The sequence below is a fragment of the Canis lupus genome, chromosome 30 (assembly GCF_003254725.2).
Source record: "Canis lupus dingo isolate Sandy chromosome 30, ASM325472v2, whole genome shotgun sequence".
Lineage (NCBI taxonomy): Eukaryota > Metazoa > Chordata > Mammalia > Carnivora > Canidae > Canis > Canis lupus.
The window spans coordinates 27,636,539-27,654,660 of NC_064272.1; the positions used below are offsets into that span (position 1 = coordinate 27,636,539).

Here is an 18,122-nt window from a genome sequence, read left to right on the forward strand (position 1 = left end):
ATCTCAAGCAGGCTCCACATGGGTGCTTGATCCCACAACCTGAAATCAGGATATGAGCCAAAATCAAGAGTCAGATACAACCAACTGAGCTACCCAGATGCCTCTAGGTTTTTGGTTTGGTTCTTTTTAGTAGTTTCTCTTAAGGTGTGCTTTACTTTTTCATTTTCATAACAGTGTCTGAGGAGGGAGGCAAATGTATGTTAGAAAACAGTGCAGCAGAGAGTTGAGGAAACAAAAAAGAGCAGATAAGACTTGGAAAAATAGAAAAGGAAAGCTAAAATATGTCCCTTTTTTTAAGATTTTATTTATTTATTCATGAGACATAGAGGCAGAGACACAGGCAGAGGGAGAAGCAGGCTCCCTGCAGGGAGCCCAACGTGGGACTCAATTCCAGGACTCCAGGATCACGCCCTGGGCTGAAGGCAGGCGCTAAACCACTGAGCCACTGAGGGACCCCCCTAAAATATGTCTTATATCTCAATTAAATATACAACATGAATTGAATGTTTCTGTTGTATAGGTTATCAAATTATTTTTAGGGTTATATCCCAGTATAAGGGAAGGAAAAATAATTTTCTCTCTACCTTTCTGAGTTCTTGCCTGTGTGGTAAGATTAACACAAGGAAAACAAATCTATTAACTTGTGCACCTCATGGATACATGGCAGATATCCAGGGGAAAAGAGTAACTGCATAGGTGACCTAGGCCACCAGCTTAAATACCATCTTTAGCTCAAAAAAAGAAAGTTTGTAATTGGTTGGGGGAGATCAGTGATGGGAGGTTACCAGGAAAAGCTCAGTAAAGTAAGGTAAGGTGGTTATGTATATTTAAACCTATACCTTTTCCACTGATTCTCTTGTGATAAAGGGAGAGGGAGACACCCTTAACAAATGAAGATTTGCTTTATAAATGTAAATTTCCCTTTCAAAAGTGTAACCTATACTCTGTTTTCAGAGCTTCTCCTGTATCTGCTCCTTCTCAAAAAATTAGCTCAAAATAATCCTTAAAAGAAGTAGATTTTGGGGTGGTACAGTCTGCTATCCCCTTCACCAGCTTCCTATTGTCTATCATTTGCATGCCAGATTGATTCTCTTTTTAACAGATTTATGAACTATAATTGGCATATGACAGAATTAGTCCACTTAAGGCTTTCAATTAATTGGTTTTTACTGTATTTACAGTGTGATACACCTATCATAATAGAACATTTCATCACACCAAAAAGACCTCTCATACCCTTAAGCAGTCATTCATTGCCCTCATCCCCACTCCAAGTCCTACACAAACACTAATCTCTTTTCTGCCTCTGTAGATTTGCCTATTCTAGACTTTTCATATAAATGGAATCACACAGTATGTGATCTTTTGTGCCTGGTTCTTAAACTTAGAATGTTTTTAAAGTTCTAAAGCATAAACTTCCAAACTCATGGTTTTTGAAATTTTTAAGCATAATTTATATGTTTTGTCTTCTGAGAATCCTTACCAAATCTAAGATCACTAAGATTATTTTCCTGTTTTCTTCTATTTAGTTTTAATTTTTATATTTGTTTATATTCCATTTCTAATTTATGCATATGGTGTGGGTTAAGAGTCAAGGTTCATGCTATTACATATTATTCCAATTATTGCTATACCCAATTATTCCATCACCATTCATTGAAAAAAATTATTGTGTCCCCATTGAAATAAAAATGTTTTAGCATCTTTAATGAAAATCAGTTGACCATTGATCTATTTATCAATGTATACCAATTTCATATCCTGATTCTCACTACAATTTTATATGAGTCTTAAAATCAATTAGTTTAAAACTTCAACAGCTTTCAGTAGTCTTAGATATTCTGTGTGCTTTGTATTTCATATACATTTTAGGATAATCTTGTCAATATCTAAAAATAACTTGTTGGAGTTTTGACTGGGATTGTGAGGGAGATTTGAGGATAATTGATATCTGAAGAGTGTTCTAATCCATGAACATGGTATATATCTCCATTTACTTAGGTCTTTAATAATCTCAACAGTATTTATAGTTTTTAGCACTCAGGTCTTACACATCTATTGTCACATTAAACACTAGGTATTTTTTTTTAAGATTTTATTTATTTATTCATGGGACACACACATGGGAGAATGATTGAGAAAGAGAGAGAGGCAGAGGGAGAAGCAAGCTTCATGCAGGGAGCCCGACATGGGACTTGATCCTGGGTCTCCAGGACCATGCCCTGGGCTGAAACCGCTGAGCCATCTAGGCTGCCCAACACTAGGTATTTCATAATTTTTTATGCTATTATAAATGATACTGCCTTTTTCAAATTCCCAATTTTTTATCATATATAAAAATATAATTGCTTGTATATTGACCTTATAGCCTGTAACCTTGCTATACTCACTTATTCTAGAAACTTTTTTTTTTTTTTTACAGATTCCTCAGAATTTTCTACATGGACATTCATGTTATTTATGAATAGACTATTTTACTTCTTTTCTGTGTGTCATGTATTTTTTTTCTTGCCTTACTGCACTGTCCAGGAATTTTAGTATAATATTGACAGGAGTGTGAGACCAAATATCCTTACCATATTCTTGATCTTCAGGGGAGAACATTCAGTCCATCATTTACTATGAGTCTCCCCATCATACCTTTAATACTTATTTTTGTTGTATTGACCACTATGGATAAACCAATTAACCAATGAACAAGGCCTATGGACCACTTAGCTCTTCAAACCCTGAGCCAATAACTATAATTCACTTGGTGGCCTTACAACATGCATTGTTTCAGAAAAAAAACTAGTACAAGCCTTTTACACTTAAGTAGTGCCAAATGCCACTATTTAAGTTTAGAGTGGTTCACAACTCATATATAGGTTCACAACTATATATGAGAATCACATGGGGGACTTCTAAAATCCTGATGCCCAGGCTATACATCAGTCCCAATTCTGTCAATAGCCCTGATGAGATTATATATTAAATTACATATTAATTTATATGATCTTACCACCACTCTGTAACAAAAGGACTGTTACTATACCTATTTAATAGGCAATTTACTTAAACTGAGGCTTAGTTAGAAGATAAATAACCTGTACCTCTCCATGGTTCTAGTGTTGTTTTGGAAGTGTTCCATGAAGCAATCATTTTAGAACTTGTCCCAATAGTATGTTGTTTTGTTTTAATTCATCCATTCATGTTTGCTTATTCACATGTTTATACTGAGTTCTTTTTTTATTCCTAAAGATTTTAGCTTTATGTAATCTCTACACCTAACTTGAGGCTTGAACCCACAACCCTGAGATCAAGAGTCTTATGCTCCACTGACCGAGCCAGCCAGACACCCCTATACTGAGTTCTTAATATCTGCATAGTGAAACATATAAGTCCAAGGGTGAGAACAATAAGAGCAGAGCAGCTAAATTCATAGAATAATTGAAAATATAAAAGAAGTGTAAAAGATCACAAGAGGAAGAAGGATGGGGATAGATGCATGTAAAATGGTGCTCAAAAATCTATGACTAATCAGTTTGAGCATTTAATATAATGTCTTCTATGCTCTGACGTGCCTGGCGCTGGTCTAAGTATAATCCCATTAACTACCCCAACCCCAGATTTTTTTTTATTTTTTATTTTTTATATTTTGCCAAGCTTCTCTTAGAGTCTTCTTTTAGCTCTGGGGTCCAAAAGACCTCTTTTCCAGATTCCTAAGAAAAGAGTATGCTGCCTGGCCCAAGTGAAAAAGGTATGGGACACCAAGAAGGGAATTAACATTGGATGAATGCCTGTTGTGTTGCAGGCATTGTGCAGGATGCTTCTCATGTGTTATTCCATTTGATCTTTATGCCAGTCCTGAGGGATAGGCATTATCCCAGTTTTACAGTTGAGAAATAGGTTCTGAGGGGTTCAGTTATCTGCCTAGTATCTTAAACAGAGAGCAAGTGAAGCCAGGTGTGATCACAGGTTTGTCCAGCTTCAAAGCCTATGCTTTGTCCCTGGGTCAGAGGCCTCAAAATTGTCCATAGAGACACAGCACTTGTGCTTTCTTCCTAAATGGTCTCGCATTCCTAAATCTGAAGATTACTACTGTGAAGCATAGGAAAGAGGTGGAGAAAAAGAATGTTGGAAGAAGAATTTCAAAATTAAGAAGGAGCAAGATGATTTAAGTCAGAATGTAAATTCATTTCTTAGTTTCATTCTTGAGTGATTTGAGAAGAAATCCACACAGGATAGCCATCATCTTTTTTAATACCATAAAAATAACCAAAAAGCAAAAAAAATTTTAAAAACCTTGAACTAGTTTGAAAGAAGCAAAATCCTCAAGACCTCCCCCCAGGAGAGCTTGTAGTCAAAACTGTGAAGATGGATTATTCCTTCAGGAACAGCCCTCTGATCAGTTGGTTGCTCTCTTGGGGACTTTGTCTCTAAGACCCCACCAGAGTCACATACTCCTGGTCCCACTGTTATGTTGTCACAAGTACCAGCTGACCTGTAACTTCAGACTTTCACGTTCGCTCAGAATGTTCTTACACTGTGGGTAGTTTTTGTGTGCAGGTGTTTGCTTTATGTACACATGAAAGTAGAAATAAAAGACGAGTAAGGATCTCATCTCACTTATGATCTTTGGGGAAATGTGTCAGAAAGAACCTTAAAGAAACTCCTGGATCCCAGCTTTTCATTTGTCATGTGAGGCAACTGAAGGCCAGTGAATCTTATGTGATTTCCCCCAAGTTTCTGAAGTCACTTGGTGACAACCGAGTTGCAACTCAACACCTGGATGGCCAACTCTTCATCTACCAGGAAGAGTGTGTTTTCTGTCAGAACGGCTACCATCTCTCTCATGCATTTGTCTTCATCCATAGATCCTTCAGAAGCCAAGCCCAGAACTCAAGCACCAACTGGCTGCTTTCTCCAAGCGCGTTGCTGGCGCCGTGACTGAGCTGATCCAGGCCGCAGAAGCCATGAAAGGTAGGCCGCATTCTCTTGTGTCCAGACAGCACTAGCACAGTGAACTGATCAGAGAAACTGCAGGGCCAACCCGGGCCTTTTCTTGGCAAATGCAATCAGAAGGAATACAGTGAGGTACTATTTTTTTTTTTTTTTTAAGCAAATGGGAATAGAGTTAGATTTTCAAAGTTATACCCTCCCAAAGCAAAGCTTTTTTTCCAGTCTTTGTGAAGTACTTAAATGATATAATCCTTCTAGAACTGCTCACTTCTCTAAAGAGTCTTGCTGTTTATTTTTATCTGCATTTTCATTCCTCAGAATATTTATCCTTGTTCAAATGACACACTTCATGTTTAGGAAACGATGTTCTCTGGGTACATTGATTAAACACCCCTTCACAGTAACATTAGAAGCAGTCCCCTCATCAGAGAAAGGTGTTCTCACCAATTTCCCTTCCTTTGAGCTGAGGTGAATGGCTATTCTCTTTGAGTCCTGAGAGAAGAGAATGGCAAATCTGTGTGGTCCGCATAGTCTCAAGTCTTTTGAAAATGGTTTCTTGCATTCATGAGCTTTAAGTTAGAAATCAGAATAAGGCTTGAGCTGGCCTTGGACCATGAGATCTGGATTTTTGAAACTATCACTGATGACTGCTCCTGTGGTAGAGCTGTATCCACAGCTGACTTAGAAAAATAGGAGCTGACAGGAGCTCCCCTGTACCTAGCTGATCTCTGTGAGAGCTAGAGAAGACCCCTTAGGACCATGCAGCAAGTAGGCTTATGGAGCTTCCCTACATGTCAATCCAGATAGTGTTTGTAATGAAGCCAGTGCCCTGCAGTCACAGCTACCAAGAATGACCCTCTTTGGACTGATTTTAGGAACAGAGTGGGTGGATCCAGAAGACCCAACCGTCATTGCAGAAACAGAATTACTGGGGGCCGCAGCATCCATTGAGGCTGCTGCTAAGAAGTTAGAGCAACTGAAGCCAAGAGCAAAACCAAAAGTGAGTGTCCATGTGTGGCTGCTTGTCTGATGTCACTAGGTCTTCCTGTAGATGGCTGTGAAATGGAGCTCTGTGTGCCACAGGAAGCTTATCTCCTCTGTAGTTAGACTAGCAAGCTGCAAACCTGCTCTACTGGCCTAGCACTTTTTTACAGGGTATAGAAAAAAACCCACGTGTGGATCCTTCAGGTTAACCACCAGAAAAATATCTTTGGGTATCCAGAGGAAGAACCCAGGCATTTACAATCTGAGTTTAGTTTCATTATATATAATAAAGCAGGTGTTGGATGCTTACTATGGAAAATTCCTGTCACTGAACGTGATATCATCACCCTCCAATTTTCTGGTTTCCATAATGTAATGCAAATAGCAATGCTGGGTCTCTCCTTCCCTTAAAATCATTGGAGGACAATGTGTACCTCAAAAGTGGACCCTGTGGCATGCTGGAGGCTGTGGTGGGCTGTATGTTTCCTTCATCTGTGTTTGTCATCTAGATAAATGTTTGAAACTTAAGATCATGAGTAGATACTAAGATTAACAGCCATTTAAAGAAATATTTTAAGATTGGGCAGTAGAGAGGACAATTATTACATAAAAGGACAGTGAGCTAGTGCTGTCCAGGGGCAAAGCCCAACTTGTTAGGACACTTTCCTGTCACTCCACCCTCCATGGCTGTCTTCAGTCAGAAGATGGTGGGACTAGAGGAGGCCTCTTTTTCTTTCTATTCAAGCAAGTCACTGCAGGTACCTAAAACCTCACTTTCCTTCCAAGGACCCACATACATTTGGAAGTAAAATCTGGGTTTTTCGCTTCAAAAAGGTTGGATCAGATTAGGTATACCTAAAATTCTGCCTATTTTATAAGACCAAAGGATGGAGCACTAGAATACACCACACCACTCAAAAGCAGCGCCTGGGTTCATGTAGTATATAAAATAGACATGAGCTTGTAGTACATGTATTAAGCTTGGAAACCTTCTCAAAACCATGAAATTCTTAGAGCCAATCTCCAATCTCCTAATAGTTGCTCTGGACTTGGTACAGACATTCTTTAAATTTCTCATTAAAATGTAATTTAAGAGTTATGGTTTCTGATTTGGGGGTTTACCAGGGTTCTCTCCACTAGCTTCTAACCTGAGGGCTTTATGTGGTCTGAGATTGTCCAAGTTGTTCTGAACAAGCTTAAGAACTGAGTGTGTATATAGCGGCAACTCCCATTTTCTGTGTCTTTATTTCTGCTTTATAAACCAAGTTAATTGCGAATGGAAAATTACTTTCAGCTAAGAAGCAAGCAACCATTGACTAAGATTTAGAGGCTTTGTGCGTAATTGGTTTTTACTCTTCCTCTCATCTGATTTAGCACAAGTAGCCTCTCCTGGAAAGCTTTCATCTGCTAATGCTGAAGTCATGTCAGTTGGCGCTCTTCTGGAGAATTAGCCTGGTGCTCATGTAATATTAGCACTTCACCAGATTCTGAGAGTCCTATTTCAATCCCTCTCCCTTTGTCCTTTTGCAGGATCCCTTGGAGCTCTGTCTCTGAATCCTAGTTGCCCTTTGTCCAGCCATTATTTATCTTACAATTCTTGAGCTGAAAAAAATAATTAAGGCCCTACCCCATAGGATTGTTGTTACAACAATAAAATGAGATAACTTAAGAACACAGTGCCTAACTTAATAAGCAGTAACTGTGTCGCCATCACTGAAAATATACTTCAGAGACTTTTATCTACTACCTCCTAGGAGAATGCCTGCAATAAAAGTTACTCCATAGATCGACCAGCTGATGGCTTGGTGGGGGGAGGGGGGTACAGAAAACAAACGAAAAAAGACTCATATTGATTGAGTACCTAATAAGCATGTGCCAGCAGTCTTCTAGGTGCTTTGCATGGAGTAACTCATCTGGGCCTTGCAACAAGTCCACAAAGCAACATGTATTACCATCCCTGCTCTATCCATGCAAAATACCTTGGCAGAGTCAGATGGCTTGACTGAGCTGGAAGCAGCGTATGTGGGCTCTGGGTGGCAGATCTTTGGGTCTAGTCAGTGTCAGGTTGGTGTAGCCCCACAGGGGATGTTTTGGTTTTGCCTGTACTCTTTGAGCTGTTAATGCTACTTCTGGGAATCTGTGCTGAGGAGTAAATCCAGAGAGAAAAAAAGCTCTATGTGGGGGAAAGAGCTGTTCCTTATAGCTTAGTTTGTAGTAGGAAGAAGTTAGATGTGACCTGAGTGTCTCCTTGAAGAAAAAGTATATGGCTATTGAAAATAATGCTTGATAGAACTGTGTAGTATGAAGAAGATGCTCAGGGATAAATGTAAAGTAAAAAAACAAAAAACAACAGGATACAGAATTATGTGCTCATTACAACTCTGTAAACAACACTTGCATATGAAGGAGGCAGGTAGGGAATGTACAAGTGTGACTGTAGAATTAGGGGAGCCCTGTGTTTTAAAATTTTATAAAACAATGTTTTAAAAATAACAGCACTTAAAAAATGAGTGATGGCTGCTGAGATGGACCAGTGAGCATTCCCTGCATTTCCTTGATCATCTAGCCTTTGTATTTGCACTGTGGGCAAATTAAATTCTTTATACAAAGCCAAGGAATCCTTTGGTTAAGGTCAAAGTAGACATAACTCTTGATTGAAGTCCCTTCCTTGGGGATGCCTACTTTAGGTCCCTCCCCTCTTCATATTGGGAAGGGTGCTTGGTACCTCCTGAGTGCCTTACAATGACGTGAGGTCCCACTCCACCCAATGGCCAGAGGTTCCTGCCACATGGATTATATTCTCTATAAAACTGTTTTAAAGAAACCATCAACCCAAACCATGGTTTTTGCCTGTGTCAGATTACCATCTGCTTTGTGGAAATAACTACATGACTAAAATATCTTCCTTGCCTTTATAAAGGAATTTATTTCCCCGGTTAAAAAAAAAAATCTCCAATCTTAACACCAAAATTGACCAGTCTTTGTGGTTAACTGGTTCTCTCCATCGCCCTTCCATAACTGAAATAAATAAGGAATCCTCAGGATACTATGAATAAGCATTTGCTATCACATTCCTACCCCTATAACTACATACAACCACACCAGCTCTCAGCATAGAGTAAATAATGCTTTCCTTTGTAACCAAGGAGCATTTATACTGCTTTGAAGAACAGTGTTGGGGAAGGGCCGTGGTTTTGTTGGTTTGTTCAAATTATTTTGCTCACCGCATTCTCAGGTCGCCTGTCTTAAAAGTAGAATGCTCCATGGTTTATGAAGATGATTCCTGGTATATTCCCAGCTCAGGCCCTTAAAATTTAAGCACCTCTTTTTGCCTAGAATCTCCCACATATGAATAACAAACTCGCACTGTTGAATCCACTGTTTGCTTGGGAAGATGGCTTAAAGGCAAAAGGGGAAGATCGGTGAGCTCTGGTGCATGTGCCTCTGATGTTGCTAATGGCGCCGCTTCCACACTTCCAGACGGCCAGTGCTCCACAGACAGGTGATGAAGTTCCTGCAGTGGTGACCGCCCCCTGCATCTGTAGCCTGCAGTACGGTGCCTATTCTCGAGCCCAGTCAAACCTGGATGCCTTTTCTGCAGGCCTCTGTGTGATATGTTTGATATATTAGGTTGTTATTTAATCCAACTATATATCAAACATATTCCTACAGTGTCTTGCCCTGTCTCCGGGGGTTCCTAATATAGTCGATAAGGCAACAGGAAAGAACATGTTAAAATCACAAGCAGATTTAGAAGATGGAGTGCTCATTCCATTTCATGATGTTATATTCCATTTTTTTTCTAGTGTTTCAGACCTGTGTCAGTATTGCTAGATTCCTTTGTTTGTTGTAGAAGCAAATCATGATTATGGATGTTTTCATAAGAGCTTGAGATATTATGTATAGCTTAGTTTTGTGCAGTAATGAATCCTTAAGGGATATATGCTCAGTGGAAAAAAAAAAATGGGAGATTCTAGACCATGTGTGCAACATGGGATAAACGTCAGGATTATAACCCCCAAACACATCTAGACTTGGCATTTCGTCTTAGTTCGCTTTTGCTCTGATCTTCAACTTAGAAATTAGTAATTTTCATAATCAAGTTTTCAGCAAAAATTCAAGCACAAATCCACTCTAACTTTCCCTTCAACCAATAGCATCAAATTGTATAAACCGAATCAGCCATACCAACTGTAGGAATGGTGAGTCACTGGGCTTTATATCAACCTTGGTTAGGACTAAATGTATCTAATAAAGATAATGTAATGCAGACTGTACTCTGTCTGTTGAATTTCCTGTAATTGGTTAACTGGTCAGTAGAGGTTGATAATATTTAGAATAAGCTGACAATCAGAAAGTAATTCCATAGCCTAATTGGGTGCAACAGGAAGTTTAGGATTATGAAACATTTTTTTTCTGGCACACAGCAGCCGCCTTTGCTTGGCTTTGACCTCCTCCTCCTAGAAGAGCCTGCAAAGCATGTGTGAGTTCATTCTGATCTGTTTCAACAAAAGACTGTGAACACTGCTTTCTGGAAAAAGAACTATTGTACCGGTAGCTCAGTCCTTTGGAGCAGAGAAGAAGCACTCTTTTAAGAGCACTTTTGTGTATATGCATGTAAGCAATGCCCCCACACAGTTGGTGAGACAGTGGTTTGAACAAATGGGTCAGGAAAGCTTCCCCTGGTTATGTCTAGAAGCCATCTCCAAGTTGCTTGCCACAGTGAATGCATAGTGACAGGTCACAGCAGCAGCGAAGTGATGGCACAGGGGAGGGAAATACAGAGTTGGAGTCCCAGCCACTAGAGTGATAAAGTGGAACCTGTCCCTGGGATCCTTCTCCACTTGAGAACAGATCAGTAAGTGTATGTCAGCAGGAGCTCTTTCAGATGGTTTGTAAGATGCTGCCAAAATCAATGCCACCTTCAACACAGCCGGAGAACAGTGTTTGGGGGTTTGAGTCCAGTTAAAGTTGCTAGACCAAAATGACAAATTGTCATGGATGAGAGACAGCATGTTATTATGAATAAAGGAAAACGCAGTTCAGGGGGCCTTAAGGTGAAACCCATTTGTTAAAACTGATAGGATTTTCTTGTTTCTTTCGGTAATTTTGCTGTTGGCCAGTATGCTGTGCTGCTTAGCTGAGGGGATGAGAAAAGGCAACGGATATTCAGGGAGGATTAGGAGCAGATACAGCATTTCTGTATGGCTCAAGTGTGGGCTTTGAGTTCATCTGCCACTAGTTGCTTCCAGTCCAAGAGATGTAAAGGGTGTGAAAAGCAAAGGTGTGTGGGGAACTCAACCAGTTCATGCTCCCAGGTGACTCCTGTCAGTGTAGAACAGGAGGTCTTGTTGTCAGACCCTCCTTAAGTACGTAGAGGATTCATAGCAAAGGAGCTTATGATGTAGTGAATGTATCCAATCAAATACATGAAAGCATTCCATTATCTTTTTTGTCCATGCTTCCTAAGTAAACATCCATGTGGCTTTTTTGAAAGCATGATTATCTTTAAGAATTTTTCTGCCAAACAGAAGTAGCAATTAAAAGATCATTTCAGTGGTATTACTTCTCACCCCCAAAAAGAAACCTAATAAAACAATAGCTACTATGAGAAAACCACACCTGAGAAACTGTGCAAGCTCGGACCTTTTCCAAAGGATGCTGCGTGAATATGCATTCATTTTTTTATCTGGGTACAAAGGGTGGTCTCTCCCCAGGTTGCAGGCAAAATCATTTGGCACTGCTCTCTCTCTCATCCACTTTGACTGTTCATTGTTTCTCTATGACTTTCAAGAGGACGAGGCCAGCTGTCCAGGTTTGGCCTCTTGGAAGATCTTCCCATTTATAAATTCCCATTTATAGTAAGGGTGGTGGTCCTAAAGACAACCCACCCATGGGGCCTCTAAAAGAAAAGTTGATTTGACTCCTACACAGTTGAGTCTTCGAGTACAGGCTAAGATCTCCCCCAAGGCACCTCTCAATTCAATACCAGAAGCAAACTGGTAGCAGCCAAACTCACTACAAAAAAAAAAAAAGGAGAAACATGGCTGCCTTTCCACTCAGGCTTCCAACTGGCAAGAAAATGCTTCACTGGTGTGGTGGGAGTGCTTGGTGCTGGCCTTCTTTTTTCCCTCAAGGACGTTTAAATTATATGCAAAATGTCCACACTTTTAAGAAATATATCTAAAAGGCTTTTTTTTTTTTTTTTTTAAGTTTCTAGTGTGATATGACCTTGTTTTGAGTAGCAAGTATTCTGCAGGACTTCCAGTAACACAAAGCGCAGCTTCTAACTGGAAAGATGGTACCATTGAGTTGTGATGTGGTCCTTGTAGCCAGTTGTGAGAGGAATGACCACTGTGTTGAGTAGCTCACAGCAAGGCAGTCCCTCAAAGGAAGATTTTAGGGAGGGAGGCAGACATCAGGGCAGCGACCTTCAGGCCATCTCCTATTTGTGCCTTCTGCACCACACCTTCAAACTCATTGGGGAAGGTGCTATGGGGATGTAATTCACAAAGAAATGGCCAAGTAAAAGGATCACGAACAAAAACGTCCTTCCTCTGTACGCCATATGCCCCAGACCTGTGAGGGAGGAGGTTGGCAAAGATGCTGCAAGGGGAAGGCAGAGCTTCTCCATGAAGGAGGAAAAGAAGGAAGAGAAAAAAGTAGTGTCTGCTTATTTTAGTGAGTACCTTCTTAACAAGGAAATGTTTAATTTGGAACCGTAACATATCTGAGATAAAGGACCCAGAGGCTTGAGATTCCTCCTTCGGTTACTGACAGGAAACTGATGGATACCTGGAGAAAGACAATGAATGCTCAAAGTCACGTGGTCAGAAAGGGTGGGACACCCTTGTTCTGGAGAACCCAGATGGCCCATCTTCTGCTCAGGTGTTGAGGGAGAAGCTGGAAGCAATGCCAGTCAGTGGTCTGTATCATGTGTTACCTGACATTTCATTCATCTTCGGTTTATGGTTTTTATTTCTAATTATTTTAGGTTATCATCAGAACTGATGGTTAGAACCTTTCTCCAAATTATGAATGCAAAATGGTCCAGAGAGAAAAAACAGACTAGCTTAGCCCAAAGTCTGAAAAACAGTTTTTAAAAACACAAGAAAAATATGTATAGTAAGAGAAGTAATAGTGAAATTCATTGCTAGGAGTTATTGAGCATCTACTATGAGTCAATATTGCTCTAGTATATTTATACTTTACTTATAGCACCCCTATCAGAGAGGTAGGAGGGAAGGCTGGTTCAGAAAATGAATGAGTTACTGCAAAGATGATGTCCGCAGAATCCCTAAAAGGCAAAACACAAATAAGGAAAGGCCTCCCCTTTCCCTTCCCTCTGTCTCTGCTCCTACCACACTCCTACCCCAGAGGAAGTCAAGCTCCTGAGACATTAGACCGATGAGAGCAAGACAGGAGCCTCATGTGCTCTCCTGAGCATACAAAGCCGGCAGCAAGGGAGCCAGCCCAAAATGTCCCTTCCCCAGAGGGACCTCAGCAGACCTCTCACTTAAAAAAAAAAAAAAAAAAAAGAGGAGCTCTGCAGGAGATCACTGGAGAGGAAAAATAACAGCAGAAGGGTACCTGGACCTTTCTTCAAAGGTACCAGAAAGCCAAAATGAGACTAAGTCCATCCTCTGCTGAAGCTTAGGAGGCAGTCCAGAAGAGACCACTGCGGAAAGTTGATGGTGAGCTGGCCAGGGGCCTTCTGACAGCAGAGGGGAATAAGGAAGGGGGCAGTGAACAGAGGACGAGAGGACAGATTCAGCGCTCAGAGGCTGTAGCTGAGGTGTTCATGGAGCAGAGCAGATTCTTGGTTGGCACACTCGGTACTCTTCCCCAGCGCTGCTTTGCTAAGAGAGCCTCTTTGCAAAATGCTGGAAATACTGTTTACTTCTGTATATGCATACAGAAATGAACCCCTCAACGGACTGTAATGCAGGTTAAGGGGTGCAGGCAGAGCGGACTGGTGACAACCCATAGCCTTACACAGGGCAGGAGCCAGCACATAGATGTGTGCGCCTTCCTCCCCAAGGACCACAGAATAGACAGTTACTGATGTGGACGCTTCCTCGATGCATTTCTCCTTCTGCAACCATGTCAGTTGTCCTCTGGCTGAACTCTAAGACTTGGGAGACTCATTGTGAATGGATACATTCATTCGGCAAACATTTATCATGTAGTCTACACTGCCTGATTGTGTGCTCGAGAGACCACATCAGTTGAATAAAACACAGTCCTTGCCCTGGAAGAGTTGACAGGCTGGTAGGCCTCAGTTCACAGGGCTCTGTTTTCCTTTACCCAAGCCAGCATTTCCCATGGAGTAGTCTGCCTCCATTAGAAATGGAGATTCCCAGGCCCCCCTGCAGACCTGTTGAGACACAGTCTGCAGCTTTAACCACATCCTCAGGTGATTCTGAGCCAGGGCATTTTCTTCAGTTCACAGGGCCCTGGGTCTCAGCATCCTGCAGGGTCTCCTTATGGCAGCTCCACATTACTGCCCTCATTATTCTCCGTCTCCCAGCTACCATGGGGCTTAGTCTGTTGATAAATCCTGCAGTTTCATTGTGATCCTTTTCTGTAAGAAGGTCCTTTGAAGACCAAACCCCATTCTGTTTCCCTCTTCTTCAATGTGGTTGAGCATGAGCCTTCTTCTCAGTAGCTCTAACTGCCCTCCTCCCTGATGCCATCACACGTGCTGGTGAGAGCCAAGCAGACCGGCAGCACTGACAGGGACACTTCAACATTTCCAAGTCTCCTTAGCTTGGGGAGAATCCCATCTTGTAGATGAGAAGCTGTATATGGCATGAGAGACACCCAGTGATGGTTTATTTCCAGAAGGAGAGAGAGGTGGGCATTTAATCTGAGGGATAAACCTGGTATACAGTGTCTAAACATTAGCCCTCCAGGGACGCCTGGGTGACTCAGCAGTTGAGTGTCTACCTTGGGCTCAGGGCATGATCCTGGGGTCCTGGGATCGAGTCCCTCGTTGGGCTCCCCCAGCGAGCCTGCTTCTGCCTCTGCCTGTGTCTCTGCCTGCCCCCCCCATAAATAAATTTTTTTTTTAATTAGCCCTCCGCTGTTGTAGTCCTCCCACTCAGCTTTATTAAGCCTTTCTTGGGAAGCTCTCTAGTACTTTTTAGTCAGAGCAAATGTCTCCCAGAGATGAGGCTTTGTGCCATGTCCATTTTAAAGCATAGAGATGTTATAGAAAGAAAACAAAAATTCATCAGCGGGCATTTATAACAGTTGCCATTGCAAGAAAAATCTGTGGGTGTCAAAAATATTTCAAAACCAAATATCTCTTTCAAGTATGTGTTCTACAAAACTTCAGGGCAGTGGAAGGCGTGGGACAAGCCTATAAAGTTGGGTGGAACAAGATGATTCTATCAGATTTATCCATGCTGAGAGCATTCAATTTTAAGAAAATCACATTTTTGTGGACCCTAAAATTTGGGAAATCAGAAATCTGATGGGGTACTCCACCCTGTCACGTGGACACACCCTGGAGGCCACCAGAAACAAGGACCTGAGACACAGTAAGAAGCCACCATGGGCTTCCGTGTCCTCTGCCCCAGTAGAAGGGGCTCCCTTTGGGCTCAGAATTTACATGATTTCCCTGGTGCCTTAATCTGTTACATGCTTGAGTTTCTTTTGTAGAATAAGTTTCCAAAAAAGCTCTTAATTCAAGGTCACTGAATAGATATCCATAGGTATCAGAGCCTAATGCAATTTCTTGGAGCCTATCTATTAATAGTACCTCTTATGCCAGAGTGCCTTGTAATTGTTTTTCCATTTCAATCAATCTTACACTCCACCAGTACTATAAACTCCCCTACTCCAAAATGAATCCACTGCAACTGAACCCATTTCTGTCCTGAATGCTCCCAGAGCAGGACTTTGTCAGATAAGAATATGTGTCTTCTGTCCAAGAACTTCTAAAATGCTGGCATCATTCATCAGATTCACTAGATGTGCACCGAAATGTTATTTTGATAACATGAGTTGTAAAAATAAAAATGAGTTCGGGATCTCTCCTAGTTCAAGGTGCAGCCATAATGAATAGGAACTGGAAAAAAAAAAAAAAGTTGTATCCATTCTCCGTGATATTTCATATGGGACGGTTAGTGGCCAATTCTGAGCCTCTGACACAAGGCGAGGCCTCACTGATGCCCCAGGGGGTGGCCAAGCTAGTAAAAATATGTCCTTACAGAGTCAGAGAGATTGAGGTTTAGATTTGGTTTAGAGTCTTCATGCAGCCACATGACTTTGTCCCAACACTCTACCTCCCTAAGCCTCAATTTTCTCACTGTGAATATAAGAACGAATATATAGTTTAAGATTTGTTTTTCTCTTGCTTGGTGAGAATTAAACAAGTAACTTACATGGAAACGCCTAACAAGAGACTTGGCACATAGTAGGTGCTCTTAAAAACCTATTGCTATTGCACAATATTACAGATGTACTTAATGACGCTGAATTATTCCCTTAAAATTGGTTCAAGGGGTAAATTATGTATTTTAACACATGAAGAAAACTATTGCTATCCCTGACCATCATTGCAATGCCTGAAAGGTACATCATTGCAATGCCTGAAAGGTACATCTTCAACCTTCAATAATCAAAGGGGAACTTAACCTTACTTAGATTCACAGAACATGAGTGCTAAGGGGACCTGGAGGGCATCTACTCTGATCACCCCAGAGTGATGCCCCATCCAAGCCGGCTCAGGACCAAGGTCCTTAGACTTGTCACACTTACCAGAGCTTCTCCAGCTTCCCAGATTGTTCTGGCAGCATGGGGCACGGTACTGGTGAACTTAGAGTAGAGCCCTCGTGTCCTGACAGCACCTGCACAGGGGTGGCCGGTTCTCTTCCCCAGGTGGAACCAGACCCCAGGTTTTTGATGTCATGATGCCTCACTGTTTTTCCCACCCCTGGTGATCTGTGGTTGGTACATAACTCTCCTTGCCCAGCCACAGAAAGTACAGATGCTATTTTGCTTTTGTTTTCACCCAAGAAAAATGAGGCTTTTCACAACTCGTAGCCACTTTTTTCTTTCTTCAACCCATTTTGGAGTTAAGCTCTTGGAAGAGTGTATCACCACCCACTCTTTGGATTTTAATTATTGATTATTTAAATTTTGGTTATTGATGTTAATGGGACATATTTGAGCATATTTTATTCACAGTGAATTTAAATTGTCTGTATAAAGATTCTGCTTTGGAAAAATAGTCTGTCTTAGAATTTCCTGATTTGAAATTTGTGTAGAATTGTCATTGCTAGCAGCTTGTACCTTTTAGAATCGAGGTAGTGGGAGGCAGCAGATGGAGAATCATTTTGCCAGCTTAGGCCTCTCTACCCTGGGTGTGGTTTGTCAGCATAAAAGTCATAACGGATGAAGAGCCAGGTGACCAAGCAGTAAGTAGTTTGGCAAAAGCACCCTTCGTGGATGTGAATGGCATGTGACATCATTTTCTTCTGTTATAGCAAGCAGATGAGACCCTGGATTTTGAAGAACAGATTTTGGAAGCTGCTAAATCCATTGCTGCTGCCACAAGTGCCCTGGTCAAATCGGCCTCGGCAGCCCAGAGGGAGCTGGTGGCCCAAGGAAAGGTGGGTAAACCTCGCGGGCCAGGTGCTGGAACGTTCACACAGTGAGAGCCTCTGAGGGCCGAGGAAAAGATGTGGAGGCTTGTGGCCTGACCTGAGGAAACCAGTGCTGGGCCTTCCCTCACTGACTTGCCCATCGCTGCCCCATCTGACTGAAGACTCTGTTAGCTTAAACCCGACAGCCAGAATGAAGGGTTTGGCTTCTGGGACTCTCATCTGCTTCTTGTTAAGGAAAGCATCCTGTTCCAGGCAGTGATCAGGGCCTGAACAAGACATTTCTATTCCCACTGTATGTTAAGCTATTTAGAGATGTAAACTGTCATATTTTCCTAGTGGATGACTACAGGAGCACCATTGTCAAGGGCTTCGTGGTACAGTTTTCCAACTCCAATGGCTCGATCCATTTGTTAGGACTGTTGAGCGAAATGCCATCTAACTCTGCAGTTAGCATTTTCCTGAGCCCATTGATCAGAAGGCCAGTCGGGTTTTAAATCTGAGATCTCTTTGATCTGCCGCCGCCTCAGTCCCCTATTCCATCTGCATTAGCATGAAAGCATAGTTCTTTTTCAGTGACCCAAA

General features: G+C 41.5%; 1 protein-coding gene across 9 annotated transcripts in view; it reads left to right on the forward strand.

Moving 5' to 3' along the window:
• The window catches only part of TLN2 (talin 2), a 426,878-nt gene that overhangs the window by 398,090 nt on the left and 10,666 nt on the right, over positions 1 to 18,122 (forward strand). For all 9 annotated transcript variants that reach the window (XM_025472602.3, XM_049104468.1, XM_049104470.1 and 6 more), the window contains 3 exons: positions 4,857 to 4,962; positions 5,817 to 5,941; positions 17,421 to 17,546. In XM_025472602.3, coding sequence (XP_025328387.1) covers positions 4,857 to 4,962; positions 5,817 to 5,941; positions 17,421 to 17,546 — 357 coding nt within the window. The remainder of the gene's footprint in view (positions 1 to 4,856; positions 4,963 to 5,816; positions 5,942 to 17,420; positions 17,547 to 18,122) is intronic.